Source organism: Pan paniscus, chromosome 23, assembly GCF_029289425.2.
Source record: "Pan paniscus chromosome 23, NHGRI_mPanPan1-v2.0_pri, whole genome shotgun sequence".
NCBI lineage: Eukaryota > Metazoa > Chordata > Mammalia > Primates > Hominidae > Pan > Pan paniscus.
The window spans coordinates 53154227-53171320 of NC_085927.1; the positions used below are offsets into that span (position 1 = coordinate 53154227).

The 17094-nt window shown below is 54.9% G+C and overlaps 1 protein-coding gene across 3 annotated transcripts in view; it reads right to left on the reverse strand.

Annotated features, from left to right (window-relative positions):
• The window catches only part of SCUBE1 (signal peptide, CUB domain and EGF like domain containing 1), a 146835-nt gene extending 133672 nt beyond the window's left edge, over positions 1-13163 (reverse strand). For 2 of the 3 annotated variants that reach the window (XM_034948491.3, XM_055105419.2), the window contains exons 1-2: positions 12965-13145; positions 7964-8095 (exon numbers count right to left, since the gene is read on the reverse strand). In XM_034948491.3, coding sequence (XP_034804382.2) covers positions 7964-8095; positions 12965-13052 — 220 coding nt within the window. In that variant the 5' untranslated portion in view covers positions 13053-13145. Of the gene's footprint in view, positions 1-7963; positions 8096-12964 lie in introns of all 3 variants that reach the window. The other variant, XM_034948492.4, reaches the window with a different exon arrangement.
• Between the last annotated feature and the right edge of the window lie 3931 nt (positions 13164-17094).

Genomic DNA, 17094 nt, shown 5'->3' on the forward strand with positions numbered 1-17094 from the left:
AATCTACCTAACTTCAGTGATTGACAAGTAGACCCCGGGGATATAAAATTCAGGAAGTGACTATTTACATTCATTACATACACGCTAATTTTGTGATCTCTGACGGCCATAAGGTTGTCATGTTTTTCCTTTTCACACAAAAAGAGGAACATAGCAATATATTTGATATGGTGTGGCCCAAACAACAAAGTTATTTCCCCCAAGAGTTTTAATTATAGCGTTTTGGAAAAGGCCCGAGTTGGAACTTGCAAGTGGAATAAACCACTTGAATAAATGGTTTAAAAAATTAAGTACACATACAAGGGGTGATGTGTGCTGTTGGTTCAGACTAAACAGTGATTATCAGGAGGGTCTTAGTTATTTAAACAAGCCATTTGAGGGCGGTTTGCTCCTCGTTTGGGGCCTGGTCCTGATTATAAACGAGAGCTTTTAATTAAGATTAGTAGGACCCAATTCAAGCTATAATTTGGTCCTTTTCCCTAGCAAATGTCTATGAAAACAAGGCAATTAAGATTAAATGAGTTGAAGCATTTAAAGGGGGTGAAATGCCCCTTCCTCACCCCCAGCCTGCCCCCTCAGCAGAATAAGCACAAACAGGCCTGGTTAATTCGGACCAGGAGGCCAGTGTGGGACTGGCCTGACGGCTTCTGAAAGGCCCATGCCCCAGGGGCCGGATGAGCCGGGGATGCACACGCTTAGTTAAACGGAGAGGCAAGAGGAAACGGGGTGTGCAAAGGTCCAGAGGTAGGAACAAGCTGGCAAGTTTGAGGAACTAAAAAAAGACAGTGACGCTGGGTGGGGAGGGATGGATAAAAAATGGCCGGGTGCGGTGGCTCATGCCTATAATCCCAGCACTTTGGGAGGCTGAGGCAGGAGGATCACTTGAGGTCAGGAGTTCGAGACCAACCTGGCCAACATGGTGAAACCCCATCTCTACTAAAAATACAAAAAACTAGCTGGGCATGGTGGTGCGCACCTGTAGTCCCAGGTACTTGGGAGGCTGAGGTATGAGAATCCCTTGAAACTAGGAGGCGGAGGTTGCAGTGAGCCGAGATTGAGCCACTGAACTCCAGCCTGGTGACAAAGCAAGACTTCATCTCAAAAAAAAACAGAAATAACAATAATAGCTCCCAACACAGCGAGGCCCCAACTCTAAAATAAATCAAAATAATAACGGTATCACAAATGGTAGCTTCCAGCCCCTCCCATTCCCAGGTCCTGTCTCAGACCAGCCAGCAGCAGCAAGGGAGCGAGTCCGTGTAGAAGCAGAGGGGCTGTACAGCTCCCTCGATCCCTCCATAGTGAAGGAGGCTCCCCTAATGCTTTCCCATGGGCTGATGGGGGCCTGGCCTGATGCTGGGACCCCTTGGCTGGTGGGGGACGAAACCCAGGCCCTGCTCCCTCTCAGCTGGGAGGCCTGGCTAGAGACAGACCTCTCTGGACCCAGTTTCCCCAGGCGAATTCTGCCATCGGTCCACACCAGTTATCCTCAGACTAGCTCTGTCTCTGTGCAAGCCTCTGCTTCCTCATCTGTAGAACCCTCAGAGTCTGTGAGGTTCTGGAGGCCTTCCTGGGTCCTCCCAGCATGGATAAGGGTCATTCACTGTCCACCGACACCAGCTCCAGGCCCAGCCCTGAGGGAAGTTACATGGGTCCTCACAACCTAGTGTGACAGGAACACTGAGTGAGGATGCTCACAGCTGATAACTCCCCTGTCTGGGGGACCAGAGATGGCTTCCTGGAGGAGGTGACCCTGTCATCCAGCAAATGCCTTCTACACCCTGTGCCGGGCCCAGTCCCTAGCTTCCAGGGATGGGAGCTAACAGGTCCCAGATCTGGTCTTTGAGGAGCTCACATTCCAGGAGGAGACGTGGGAAAACCTAAGTGCAGTGTGGCATGGGCTAAAATGGTGGTGTGTATGGACCTGGGGTGAGCTGCAAAGAGGGGTGGCAGCTGTCACTCACAGGGACTGCCTCAACGCCCTTCGAAGTTTCTTCCAACTCCACACAGCCATGAGTTTGCCTCAAGGTACTTCAGATTCAATCAAGAAAACAGTGCTTTATCTCCAGCCCGGCTCAGAGCCTTTCCCGGCTGTCTGAGGCACTCACCTGTCTGGCTACAGCAAGCCCTCTACCGGCATTAGGCTGACCGCAGGGGGCCCCAGGCCACTCCTGGACACAGATGCAACATGTCTCCACATGTGGAGGCCATGCCATCATCACACATGTCCACTGGCCGTGAGGCAAGTTGCCCTTGAAGGTGGGAAGAGAAACTGTTCCCAGAATAGGGGGCAGGTGGCCTCCAGGGCTGGATTTGCTAACAGGGATTTCTCAAGCAGCAGAAGTTTCAAGGTGACCTGGTGAAGTGGGTAAGAGGCTCGGTCAGCCTCACATCGGGCTTCCCACAACCCAGGCTCGGGTTGTGAAAATGATAGAGAAAGTACATTTCGGGCGCTGATTAGTTGGTGAAGACAAATCTTACAGTCCCTGTGGGACAGCCAGTTAAAAGCAGGCAGTATCACCCAGCGGTCAAGAGGAGAGACCTTGGGAACTGCTGGTTTGGGGCTTAAATTCTAGTTCTCTCCTCTATCAACTGTGTAACCTTTGGCCAGTCACTTTACCTCTCCATGCCTCAGTTTCCTCACTTGAAAAATGGAAGGCATAGTCCCTATCTGGTAGGGTTCTTGAGAGGATTAAATGAGATCATGGACGTGGAACATGTAGCAGGGTGTCTGGAAGCAAACACTCAACATGGTGGTGAAGAACTGGGGAGAATGTGGCAGCCATGTCCTCGGGGCATGCTCTGCTGAGAGTCCATCTTCTATTCTTATCACAGCAAAGAGCACAGTCAGTGAGATCTGCAGGACAGGGGGCTCACTGCCTCCAAGACTCCAACCCCAGCCTCGGCAGAACCCTACTCCAGCTCAGGACCTGCAGATGCAGGAACCCAGGGAGGGAAAGCAAGTTTCATCTACTGCAAAAATGACAGGAGAGTGCGGTAATTGATTATTAATGTCTGCTATGGCAGAAGGTGATGGCATATTTGCCATCCCCGAAGTAGGCTTAGTTGAACAAAGGAAAGTCTTCTTTCCTATGTGTTTCGTATTGTACATTCTTGATAAGCAGCCATCTGTGAATGACACACCTGACTGTTCACCTCTGTGGGGATATAAGTAAGTATATGCATATGGTTTATATGAACAGTCGATGAATCAGAATACCTCATTTCCCAACCATTTTAGGTCCCAGGAATTGTTGGAAAAGACAAGGCTTTAGTTCTTTCACATCTTGAACAACACTGTGATCATTGACATCAACATAATGACGATGATGATGATCAGATACATCATCATCATCTTCAGCACCATCATCATCAATATCACCATCACCATCACCCTCATCAACAGCACCATAACAGCACCATCAACATTATCATCACCACCATCAACATTATCATCACCACCATCCACATTATCATCACCACCATCAACGTTATCATCACCACCATCAACATTATCATCACCACCATCAACGTTATCATCGCCATCAACATTATCATCACCCCCATCACCCTCATCATCAGTAGCACCATCATCATCATCACCACAGTAAGGGCAGCTAGTGCTTATATACAGCATCCTATGTGCCAAGCTCTGTTCAAAGGCTTTAAATACATTAACTCATTTAATTCTCACACTATCTGTATGAAATAAGTACTAACATCTATTTTATAGATAAACAAATGGAGGTTAAATGACTTGCCCAGGCTACACGGGCAGGATTTGAACCCAAGCCATCTGGCACCAAAGTCAATGCTTTAACCCCTATGCTGACCTTAATAGAGGCTGTTAACGCCCTCTTCTCAGAACAGAAAGCCACAGATAGGAATAACCACCTGCAGAAACACAGTGTGGAGAAACAGGTCTGTCAAACCTGGGCTCTAGTCCCCACCCAGGAAAGACCCTGCCCCCTCAGGCCTCCATTTTTCCATCTGTAAACCAAGGACGTGAACATCTGGATGGTTTCCCAGCTCCCTCAGGCCACTGCTGCACATGGTGCCCCTTCAGATTTCAGAGCCCGCAGTTGTCTCTCCATAGTCCTCCCAGAGAAGCCAGCAGGGATCTGATGGTTCTCCATGTTTATGTGTTGGGGGTATGAGGTATATATGTGAGCACTCTGGCAGGCTGACTTGATTCAAATTGATGACTGTAAGTAGGTCCCCAGGGATGAGAAAACCAGAGTGCTAAAAGGACAGGGTCTACACAGGCCTCCAGAATCCACGCCAACACTCACTCACTGAGGGTTTAGGAAGCCCATAACCAAACGATGTCCTCCTTTTGGTTCCTAACAATTGTTCTCATACTGTTAACATGGCAACTCAACAGACACTGATTCATGACCCATGCTACCCTAAGTCTGTTATCAGGAATTTCCAGCTCATGCAGCCCCACCAGACCACAAGCTTCTGGAGACCAAGGACTACGTTGCACCATAACTATCACCTCCCAGGTATGCAGAACTGAGCGATTTTCAAAGGTCTTCACCATTCATAGTCTCATTTGAGCCTGAAACTACTTTGACAACTAGTGAGAACAGGTGATGATGATGATGATGATGATGATGATGATGATGGTGATGATGATGGTGATGGTGATGATGATGGTGATGATGATGATGATGGTGATGATGATGGTGATGATGATAATGATGATGGTGGTGATGATGGTGATGGTGATGATGGTGATGGTGATGTTGGTGGTGATGATAATGATGATGGTGATGATGGTGGTGATGATGGTGATGAAGATGATAATGATGATGGTGATGATGATGATGGTGATGATGATGATAATGATGATGGTGATAATGCAGATGATGATAATGACAGGATCATGGTGAAGACTTTGCCATCTGTATATGGAGCACACTCTACGGAATGAGTGCCTATTGTGTATTGGATGCCAGCCCCCAGTGCACTATACTGTGCCTCACTCAATCTTCAGGCTGACCTGTGATGGGGAGTATTTTTGGCCCGCACAACCAAAGGAGAAACTAAGGCTCAGTGAGGGCAAGTTACCACCCAGATGTTCACATGAGAGGTGGGCTGCAACCCAGGCTCCCCTCGAAGAGACCAGCCTTGTCTCTGCTTTCCTCTCTCTCATTGCACAGGGTCAAGATGACACCAGGGCCAGAACGAGCCCTTCCACAGACCCCACGCTCCGCACTCCCCTCTGTGGATATCTTACAGGTTGCTCATCTAATGTGAAGTCCAGTCTGGGCAAAGGAGAGCCAACTCAGACTAAATGTTTTCTGCAGACCCGTGCTAGTGCCAGGCCCTGCCCCATGAGCTGGGAACACGGCTACAAATGTAAAAGAACCTCTCTAATTGAGGAGCTCACTGGGAGCTCCTGGGGGCATGGCCTGAGTTTGACAGCTTCGGTATGGTGGCCCTTACAGCAAGCTTATGGTGGGCCCTCAATAAATGAGCTCACAGTTCTGTGGGGGACCAAGACAAGTAATTATGACCTAGAGTCAGAAGTGTGATGATGGAGGGAAGCCCAGAAGCCTCTGGGAGCAGGGTAGGTACCCATTGCAGTCTAGCATGCATGTGTGTGCATGTGTAAGTGTGTGTATATAAGTGGAGGTATCAGAGAAGGCTTCCTGGAGGAGGCAAACCTAAAGAATGATTGGCCTTCAGATTTAGACAGGATACAGAAAGAAGGTAAGGAGCTCCAGGCAGGCGGAAAATCTGAGCTGGGGCTCACAAACATAGAACAACCAAGTGTGTGTGCGTGCATGTGTGTCTGTGTGTATGTCTGTGTGTGTGTGTGTTTGTCTGTGTGTGCATGCGTGTGCCAGGACAGAGGTGCTGTTCAGTGTTTCAGGATGTGAAGGGTGGAGGCCTGAATTTGGCTGGAGAGATAGGGAGACCCCTGGCAGTTCCCGAAGCACATTCACAAGCCTCCCCTTGTCTCATCTTCATACCCAGCAGGACAAAACAATTTCCTTTTCTAGCAGGTGAGAACATGAAGCCTGCAGAGCCAGTGAGCAGCAGAGCTGGGCTTGGGACAAAAGTCTGACTCCTAACTCGGGGGTCAAGCAGAGTAAGGAGTTAAAGCTGAACTCCGAAAAATTTTAGGGAAACAGGTAAGGCCTCCCGGGCAGGGGACAGCAGAAGAGGGCCTAAGGAGGAGCTGGGCTTGGGAAGGAAGAGGCCAGGTCAGTGGCTTAAACCAGCAGAGATAGGGGGGTCAACCATGGCCCCGCCTTTCCGGGACACTGGGTCTGGAAGGCAGAGTAGAGGGTCAGAAAGCGGTCACACTAGCCTCACATGTACCACTCGAACCAGCGAGCTAACCTCTGGCCCTGCCAGCAGCCGGGCCAGCCGCCCCACCAGGCTTCTCACTCATGGCCTCCTCTGTGTGCCTCCAGCCTGGCCTCCTTCCAGAGGTCTGTGGGTAGGCGCCAGCTCCCCACTTTGGGTTCTGGGCCCTGAGCGTGCCAGGAATATTACCCAACCAGGCATGATCCAGGGCGATGTCATCTGCCCAGCACTCAGCCTTAAATAAATGCTCAACAAATGCGAAGGATAAACACCACCAGCATCCCAGGGAGGAGTGGCTGCATCGCCCACAAAACTCTAGCCCTGTAAACCCCTTATACAGAAAGAGCAGGGACCCATCCTGTGCTCACATGTCACTTTCCTAATACAAATATCAAACTTGGAAAAATTCAGCTGGCAGGGCCCAGGGAGAAGAAAACTAGCTGCCAGAGTCGTTGAGTGGGAGTTACAAGACCTGGATTTCAGTCCTTGTCGTATCACTGTGAACATGGGAATCTTGCAAAAGATGCTTCTCCTGTCTGAGCCTCAGCTTTCCTCATTTATACGATGGGTGCAGACAGGGAAGATTGGGATCAGTGATCCCATCTAGGGGTGTCTGTCTGTCTCGGAGAGAGCTATTTCCAGTCCCCAGATGCCCAGTCCTGCCCCAGACCCATGGGGTGAGGACGGCCATGCAGACTCTCATGGACAAAAGCTCCAAAGGTTCCAGTGGGCTTAGAGAGTCCTGGCACCAAACACAGCCAGAGCTGCTCTTTTCTCTCTAACTTTTAGCCTGCTGGGGAGGCAGTTTTTAATAGCAGGAGGGCTAACCAGCATCCCAGGTGCAGGGCAGAAAGGCTGGAGAGACAGATGGCACAAATCCACCAGTGTCTGTCCAAGCACTGGAACTTGAGACAGAGACCTACAGGGTGGTTTTGAATTTGACGTTAGGGACCCTGGGGTTCGGGGGGCAAGCCCAGGTCTTTGCACTCCACCCCCATATAGCCAGTCAAGGACAGATGCACAAATACCTCATTCAATGCTTCATCTTAATTTATTTTTCTTTCTTTTCTTTTTTTTTTGAGACAGAGTCTTGCTCTGTCGCCCAAGCTGGAGTGCAGTGGCGCCATCTCGGCTCACTGCAACCTCTGCCTCCTGGGTTCAAGTGATTCTCCTGCCTCAGCTTCACGAGTAGCTGAGATTACAGGCATGCGCCACCACGCTCGGCTAACTTTTTTTGTATTTGTTGTATTTTTAGTAGAGATGGGGTTTTGCCATGTTGGCCAGGCTGGTCTCAAACTCTTGACCTCAGGTAATCTGCCTGCCTCGGTCTCCCAAAGTGCTGGGATTACAGACGTGAGCCACCGCACCCAGCCAATTTCTTAAAAAGAACAAAAAGTTTCAAGCCCAGTTGAGAATCAGGCACCCCATGACTCTAACTCCACCCTTCCAGGGAAGCAGCCGGCATTTCTGAAAAGTTCACTGCCTCCCTCCTGAGGCTGAGAGAAGCCTGTGCTGTCAGCAACCACAATGGTGGTGCTGGAGGCTCAGCCCCAGCTGGTGATGAATGGGGCAGGCATCGGCCACCTACAGCAGCCCTGGCAGCCTCAGGGTCTGCCCGGGAGGGCCGGGCTGGACTCACCTTCACACTGCTTGCCTTCCCCCTTGTAGCCTGGCTTGCAGAGGCATTTGTAGGACTTGGGCGTGTTCTGACAGATGGCATCGATGTGGCAGTCATCTGTGCCCTCTGAGCACTCATCCACGTCGACGGACCCTGTGGGTAGGGGTGTGGGGGGAATAAGTGGTAAGGTGTGGCCCCAGGGCAGGTGGCCGATAGTGTAGGGCAGGGGGAGCTCTTGCCTTTGCCCGTCCATTGATCGGTGGGCTCATTGGCAGTAACAGCTGTCACAGGACAATCTGGTGTGACAAGTGGCAACTGGTAGCATCTTTGGCGCAGCTACTCTGTGGCAGGGACAATGCTATCAATACGCTTGGCCTTATTTATTGTCGCAACCATCCCATTGAGCTATTGTTCTGCTAAAAAGATGAGAAAACTGAGGCTTAAGGAGACAGTGAGGAAGAACCTCCTCCTCCGTCTGTCCTACTCCCCCAACAAGCATCACTCCAGCCCTCCCCTACTCTCCTCACTCTATCCCCTACTCTCCTCACTCTATCCCCCCACAAGCATCACTCCAGCCCTCCCCCACTCTCCTCACTCTATCCCCCCACAAGCATCGCTCCAACCCTCCCCTACTCTCCTCACTCTATCCCCCCACAAGCATCACTCCAACCCTCCCCTACTCTCCTCATTCTACCCCCCCAACAAACATAGCTCCAACCCTCCCCTACTCTCCTCATTCTACCCCCCGAACAAGCATAGCTCCAACCCTCCCCCACTCTCCTCATTCTACCCCCCCAACAAGCATAGCTCCAACCCTCCCCTACTCTCCTCATTCTACCCCCCAACAAGCATCACTCCAACCCTCCCCCCACTCTCCTCATTCTACCCCCCCACAAGCATAGCTCCAACCCTCCCCCACTCTCCTCATTCTACCCCCCCCACAAGCATTGCTCCAACCCTCCCCCACTCTCCTCATTCTACCCCCCACAAGCATAGCTCCAACCCTCCCCCCACCCTCCTCATTCTATCCCCCCACAAGCATTGCTTCAACCCTCCCCCACTCTCCTCATTCTATCCCCCCACAAGCATCGCTCCAACCCTCCCCTACTCTCCTCACTCTATCCCCCCACAAGCATCACTCCAACCCTCCCCTACTCTCCTCATTCTACCCCCCCAGCATAGCTCCAACCCTCCCCCACTCTCCTCATTCTATCCCCCCACAAGCATTGCTCCAACCCTCCCCTACTCTCCCCACTCTATCCCCCTACAAGCATCACTCCAACCCTCCCCTACTCTCCTCATTCTACCCCCCAACAAGCATCACTCCAACCCTCCCCCCACTCTCCTCATTCTACCCCCCCACAAGCATTGCTCCAACCCTCCCCCACTCTCCTCATTCTATCCCCCCACAAGCATTGCTCCAACCCTCCCCCACTCTCCTCATTCTATCCCCCCAAAGGCATCACTCCAACCCTCCCCTACTCTCCTCACTCTATCCCCCCACAAGCATCACTCCAACCCTCCCCTACTCTCATTCTACCCCCCCAACAAGCATAGCTCCAACCCTCCCCTACTCTCCTCATTCTACCCTCGCAACAAGCATAGCTCCAACCCTCCCCTACTCTCCTCATTCTACCCCCCAACAAGCATCACTCCAACCCTCCCCCCACTCTCCTCATTCTACCCCCCCCACAAGCATAGCTCCAACCCTCCCCCACTCTCCTCATTCTACCCCCCCCTACAAGCATTGCTCCAACCCTCCCCCACTCTCCTCATTCTATCCCCCCACAAGCATAGCTCCAACCCTCCCCACACTCTCCTCATTCTACCCCCCCTACAAGCATAGCTCCAACCCTCCCCCCACTCTCCTCATTCTAGAATTTAGAGCCAGAAGGGTCCTTGGAGGAGTTTAAATCCAGCCCCTTTGGGTTCCAGATGGGGACACCAAGGCCATGCCAGGAGGCTCCTGCAGGTCACCTGAACGTGGGATCCCACCCTACCCCTAGCCTGTGGAAACACGGGATTCATCATCTGGCTTCCACGCCCCCACACCAAAGTGTCTGGTGGCAGAACCACACCCTCAACTGGGCTAACCTGAGCCCATCCATGGTTCTGACTCCCCACTTGGTCCTCCCTCCTCGGAAATCCACACGTGAACCTGGTTTTCATGTCCCAACATATAAATGCAAGTTCAGTCTAGGCTTTGAGGGCTCCCGACACTCTCCACCTCCCGCCCCCAACACATATACACCTTCAGTCTGGAACAGCTGTTGGGGCAAATTGTGCAAAATAGATTCTGTGTATCCGTTCCATCTATACACCCCAAGCCTCTCTCCTTGTCTCTTTTACACACACACACACACACACACACACACACACACACACACACACAGAGTTCAGGCAGGGAGGGGACCTGCCTCTTGTCGGGCACAGTTCAGCACAGTCAGAGCTGTACCTATAATTCAGGTTGATTCCTCAGGTTATAGATGAGGAAACCGAGGCCCAGTGAGGTGAAATCTGTTATGGGTCAGTAGCTCACTAGGGCTGAGACTGGACTCCGACACAGAATGAGCTTTCCTACGTGCCATGTGACTTCTAGCTAGCAATGCATGAAATGCAGACATGACAGACAGACAGAAGGACCCAGGAGTGCAGCAGTGCAAGGAACTCTCAGCAGCTGCCATGAGGGCAGTGCCCCAGGGGTAAGCTCGGAATGTCCCCATCTCTTCATGCCTCTGGTCTCACCTTAGATTGCTGGGTCCCCAAGAGTGTCCACTCTAAATTTCTCCCCTGGATAATATCTGGGTTTGAAATCTGCCAGTGGGGCCTATGAGATCCATGCCCCCCAGGGCTCCTCCTTCTTTGCCCTAGCCCCTAAGTCTCCTGCCCACCCCTGAAGGAAGAGACGCATCAACAAGAAACACAACAGCATGACCCCCCTGCACACACACACACACACGCATGCACGTGTGCACACACACACGGCAGGTGGCATTGCTTTCCAGGGGGAGCTACATCTGCTCAGGTGGCGGCCTGTCCTAGACAGCTGCCCAGGGGAAGAGTGGAAAGGGGACAAGGAGGCAGGAACTGGAGGGGGCCCAGCCGGCAACTGGATGGCTGGGCCAGCAGGAACATCCATGAGGGCCTTCTGGGGAAGTGGCAACAGAGGGACACTGTGCAGGACTGGCACTGCCTCTAAGGCAGGGACCCAGAGGCCAGAGAGGGCCCATCTCCAGGCTTCTGTTTGGGAGGACTGGGGTCACTTATGAGACATGACCAGCAGGGGCAGTGGGCCACAGATATGGCTCTTCCCACTTCCCAGGGGCCAGTATGTAGGAAGGAGGGGTGGGAGCCCCTTGTGCCCTCACCCCTAATCTCCCACCTAGGCAGGTGTCTTCACTGGAATGGAAATGGATGGATGTTGATGAGGGGTGGGTGGAGCTATCTCCCAACACACCTTTAAACACTTGGGTGTCCTTGGTGTGGAGTGTGGGGAGAGGACATGGGAGTTTGAGGAGAGAGAGGGAGAAGCCACTTGTCCCCATCGGTTCTCTGCCATGCTCCCGCTCCTGTCTGGGCTGGAGACTCCCCTGCAGGGCGACCCAGCCCTCCCAGCACAGGCTGCTCCCTTTGACTCTGGTTTGCTTATGCTGGGGACAGGCTGCTGGGGTTTCACAGTCACAGGGCTTCCACGGAGAGGGTCGTGGAGGAGACAGAGTCAGATACAGAGAGACACGAGGAGGGACACAGGTGGGGATAGGCACGCCCAGGAACAGTCACTCAGAGGTGAGGGACCCCAAAGCTTGGGAGAGACACCCACAGACACAAGGGGGATGATGGGGCAGCAGGGCTGGGCTTCCAGGAGGGGTGTTGCTGTGGAAGAGTCTCACAGGCCCAGCATCCTCACTCGGGGCACGCGGGACCACCAGGAATAGACCCTACGCCACCCATACCAGACCTCAGGAAGCCGGGAAGGACGTGCAGGACCCTCCCCCTGCCTCCCCCTCCAAGCAGAGCACCGGAGGAAGCGCCTCTGATGACGAGGAGGGGAGAATGTGACTCCAGCTTTTCGGGAAGCCCCTGAAGACAGTCAGAGAGCAGGAGGGGACGGGGTGGGAGGGTCCCCGTTAAACCCACGGGCCTGGGCCTGTGGCCTCCGGGTCTCCCCCTCCCCTTCCTGGGTCTGCTCCACCGACGTCCCGCGTCCGGACTCTCCTCCCTGTGTCTGTCCTCCGTCTCCTCTGCCTTCCTTCCCTCTGTCTTTCCTCCCCGTCCTGTCAGACGGTCCCGGTCCCTCGTCTGCGGCTTTCCAGGTATCTCTGTCCCTCTCTCTTTCCCGGTCTCCCTCTCACCGCCCCCCCAACCCCGTTTTTCTGCGGCGTCCATCTGTCCCCCGTCTCCCCCTCTCTCTCTCCCTTATCATCAGTGGGACCATCCCTCTTGATTCCCCCTGATCCACCGGCCTCCTCCTCCTTCCCCGGGCCGTGCGGGCCTCCTCTCTACCCTTCCGCATCTGTCTTTTCTCCGGGCTTCCTTTTGTCTGCTCCCTCGGCGCCGGCTCTTCTGTCCGTCTGTCCCGCACCTCCCGCCCCGTCCCGGTCTCTCGGTCCGTCCCTTTCCCCGTCCACCTCCTGGGGTGTCCCCCTCCGCCCGCCCCGCCCCGCGCCCCCTCTCCCAGGAGGAGCGCCCCTCTGCGCTCGGGGTCCCGCCCCGCCCAGGTCCGCACGCGGGGCCCCCGGGAACCGCCGCCTTTCTTCCTCGCTCCCGCGCTCGCGCTTCCCCTCCCGGGGCCCCGGCCCACCCACCCCTGCTGCGGCCCCGCCGGACTCAGGAGCCCCGGCCGCCAGGGCTGCGGGGAGGGGGCGCCCCGGGCCGGCCCCAGAAGTTACTTTGCAAAGAGGCAGGGGGCGCGGGGCCGTGCGGGGCGAGCTCGGCATCCGCGGGGAAGAAGCCCTCCGGGACGGCGCCTCGGCCGCCCGAGCCCCCCGCGCCCGCCGCCCCCCACCTCGGTCGGGGGCTTACCTGGGAGCCCGCTGCCCCCGGCCAGCCGCCCGCGTGTGCCCAGGGCCAGCAGCACGCACAAGTGCCAGCGCACGGCCGCCGCGCCCATGCTCAATGCGGGCCCCGCTGGGCGTGCGGGCGTGCGGGGCGCGGGGACCCGACCGACCGGCCGCTCCCGCAGGCGCTGCTCGCTGCTCGCCGCTCCGCCACCGCTCGGGCTCCCGAGCCGCCCAGCCGGCCCGGCTGATGAGCTGACAGCGCGCGCTCATTGGCCCGTGGCGTCGGAGGGGCGGGGCGTCGCCCAGGGCCGGCCAATAGGCGCCGGCCTCCGGCCCTCCGAGGAAGAGGGGGGCTCGGGCGTCGTGGGGGGGACCCTTCCCCTGGGGCGGGCGGCAGGTGGGGGGTGGGGGCCTGGCCGGCCCGCTCGCTAGGCGCGGGGTCTAGGCCAGGCTGGGGCTGCTCGGAGGCTGCGCCCTCCCCTGCCCGCGGCGCCCCGGCCCCCGCCGTCGAGCGTGGACGCCCCTCTGGGGTAACCCCTCCCGGCCCAGAGGCAGCCTCGGGGGCGGGGATCCTGCGAACCGGGGGTCCCGCGAGGTCGCCCGCCATCCGTGGGCAGTGAAACGCGCCAGCGCGCAGAGCAGACTCGCCTGCGCTGCCGTTTGCTGGACGTTTCTTGAGCACCTACTGGGGACCGAGTGCGGGCGAGGCAGCAGCGAACGAACCGGGAGGGGAAACCTCGTGAAGATCACTTGAAAATTGACGTTCCAAACAAACGAACTTTTTGGCACTCGTCAAAGGACAGTGGCCCGTCAGTGTGCTTGTCACGGGGCGGCCGCAGGACCTGCGTCTGGAACCGGGCGGGCGCCCGGGACAGACAATGCCGCTTGGCGGTCGGTCCCGCGCGAGGCCCCCGCACGGGGCTAACCTCGGCCCGCGAAGTTCGCTGCCCGGAATGCGAGGCCGGGGCCTCCCCCTGTGACAGACCCGGCGGGGCCAGGAGGAGGGGCAGGGCGGGCATCCCGGTCCGAAGACCCAGGAACTGCTGTGGCCTGGCCTGGGGTCTACACCTGACGCCTGGCGAGGGTCGGCTTCGGGTCTGGTCCCACCGGGCCTGGGAGGGAGGGGCGGCTGGAAATAAATGGCCCCTCTCAGTTCCAGGCAGGACGCTTTAAGGGAAGAAAGTTCAGCAAACCCCAAGGCCCATCTCCTTGACAACCACCAATAAGAGCTCCTTTTTTCTTCTCCTGCTCTCCAGGCCCGACTCAAAGACAACTCTTTTCTCTTTTTTTGTCCACTCTGCCTGCACCAGTTTGAGCCCCTCCACACCAGCTCCCTTTCCTGCCCCCAACACACACACGCGCACACACACACACACACAGTCACACATGCAGACACATGCTCTCACGTGCACTCAGACACAGCCTCACACCCTCACACCCTCCAGCACACACACGCTCACACATGCTTCTTCACGCCCTCATCCAACCTACGGTAGACGAGCTCCTCAGCCCTGGAAGGTTAAATCTGTGTCCAGCCAGCTCTCACACCCCATCTGACTTCACATCAGCTTGTGGCACGGGCCTGGTGGCCGAGGCAAGGGGTCCCCTACATGGGGATCGGGGGTGTGGGGGGTCCAGAGATGCCCCCAAAGAAGAAGGAAGCGCTGCCTGTTGTCTCCACTGAGCCCCCACCCCATTGCTCCAGACATTTCGGTCTGCACAGCTGCTCCTGGCTGCTGGTTTAATTTGGGAGATGCTGTTGACAGGCTTTATTTTGTCCCCGTCAATTGTGTAGCTTTGAGTTTCTGCAAGGGGTGGGGAGTTCCCTCAGAACCACATATTATCTTGTGCATTGGGCAACAGGGCAAGCAGTGTGAGGTGGTGGGGGAGGTTCTTCCAGGGGGCTCTGACTTACTTGCAACAATGCCCTCTAATGCGCCTGGTCATTAGGCACCCGCCCCCCGCCCTGGCCAGGTGCCCCTCAAGCTTGATGGCAGCAAGAGAAGCTTCTTCCAGGCTCCATCCCCACAAATCAAGGCAGGAATGGAGGCAGGTTACTCTGTGACCCCTCAGCCCAGAGGTAGCTGTCCCTTGTACCAAGTTGTAGTCCCCCAGCCTGCCCCCAAGGGATTGCTCAGGCCAAGTTTGCTGGTGAATTAACACCCTCTAAGGTGTGCAGGCAGAGAGAAAGTGGTTCCTTCTAGGCAGCTGTTGTCTATGTGGAGGACTCAGCGAGCAGAGGAGAAGGGAAATGGAGAGAAGACACACCTGTAAGCCCCTCACAGGTGAAGGAAAGGAGGCGGCCTGTGGAACAGAGAAAGAGGAGGTCACTTCTGCCCCAGGGCGCCGTCAGGGAGGCCTCTTAGGAAATGTGACCTGGGCTAGACACAGAACATAAAGAGGATATTTGCCTAATGTATGAGAAGAACAAATAGAGAATCTGCCGAGGTCCATGAGTGAAGGCGAGGACTGAATAAGTGAGCCAGAGAATGTTCTGGAAGCATCTTGAAAACTGCAGAGCACTGTATGCACATGACAGTGATGTGCTGGAGGGCTGCGTGCAGAAACGGATGAGTCTGTTTTGCACTGGGGTGGGCTGGCAGGTGGGAACCCATAGCCAGGCCTCCAGCACGGGATGGCTTGGAACCTCTGGACGCCAAGCTGGGATAGTGGAGGCCGAAGGCGGCTGAATTGCAATGACTTTGGTAGGGAGCACACTATGGCTCCTGTCACCTCCAAATGACCTATGAGCTCTCTGTGTGGCAAACAAGGCACCTCTTACCCCTTTGGGATGTAAGGGATGACTCAGCTTTATGTTCTGTCATCTTTCTAATAGTCCCTAGCCTCACCAAACCGCTGCAAAGGGAACCCCACAGCTGTCCTATTTTTCACACCCCAGAGCCTGCACCCTTTCCCCTGCCAGGAGCACCCTTGGTTTCCCTTCTTCACAGGGCCCACCCCTCCTCTTCTGCCCATACCCTGACCCCTGCCTCCAGCTGGGTGTGAGGCTTCCTCTGGGCTTCCGCAGTCCCCTGGAGTTACCTCATCAGAGCTTGGCTCGCTCTGGGTTTTACCTCTGTCTTCTCCTAGACTGGGGGTTCTCGAGGGCAGGGCTTGCAGCTGATCTATATCTGAGGCCACAGCTCCTAGTTGGGGCCTAAGAAATTATTGCTAAATGAGTGAATGAACGAACAAAGAAACAAGGCAGACATCATTTAACTGATCATTCTTATTGCTCCAGGAAAAAGGAACAATAAGCCAAAGGAGGATTTAAGCCAAATCTTTGGCTGTTTGACAGGGTCTTGAGAGTGAATCCAACTGCCTACTCCATCCTGCCCACCTCCACGTCTGTGCCTCGGTGGGGAAGCTGGTCCAACCAGTAGGATGGCAGTCCTCAGGGGCCCAGAGTGGCTGACCTGGGGCCCTTTGGCTCCCCCTGGTGACGCCTCACACAGGTCTCAGTGGAAGAGAAGGGAAGGAAGCTCCCCTCTTGCTTCCTTCCAGGTACACCCTCTCGGACCCAACCCCAGCGGCCGACCCCAGTCCTCAGCACTGGGAAAGCCAGAGGCCCTGGACCCGGCAGGTCTGCTCCCAGACCACACCCTGTAACCTTAGCTAAATCTACTGACATCTCTGTGGGTTCAGGTTCCTCCTCTGTATAGGTGACCAACCTCTTAGAGTTGTCGGGAAGATTCAACACAGCAGAAATGGTGTGTAAGCTCTCCAAACCTCAGTTTTCTCATCAGTAAAATGAGAGTGATGCTAGCTAGTGTTTTTCACTCACCCGTGGGGAGGATTCAGTGAGATCTTGTACATAAAGCCCTTAGGACATGCAATGATCATTCTTACTACTACTATCACTACTGCTAGTACTGGTACTGTTACTAATAGTAGCAGATGGTAGTAATATACAACCAGTTAAGAACACTTCACAATTTAAAAACTTCCTCATGAAGAATTCTCTTGCTTAATAATAGTTGTGGAAGTTCTTTCAGAAAATAAAGTTCTTTGCCAGCATAAAATGTCATTACATAGATGTCAAGCCTCCATATTGATTCCTTTAAATGCTTTTGTCATCCTTTCTGTCTCTCTCTCTCTCTCTTTTTTTTTTTTTTTGAGACCCAGTCTCGCTCTGTCGCCCAGGCTGGAGTG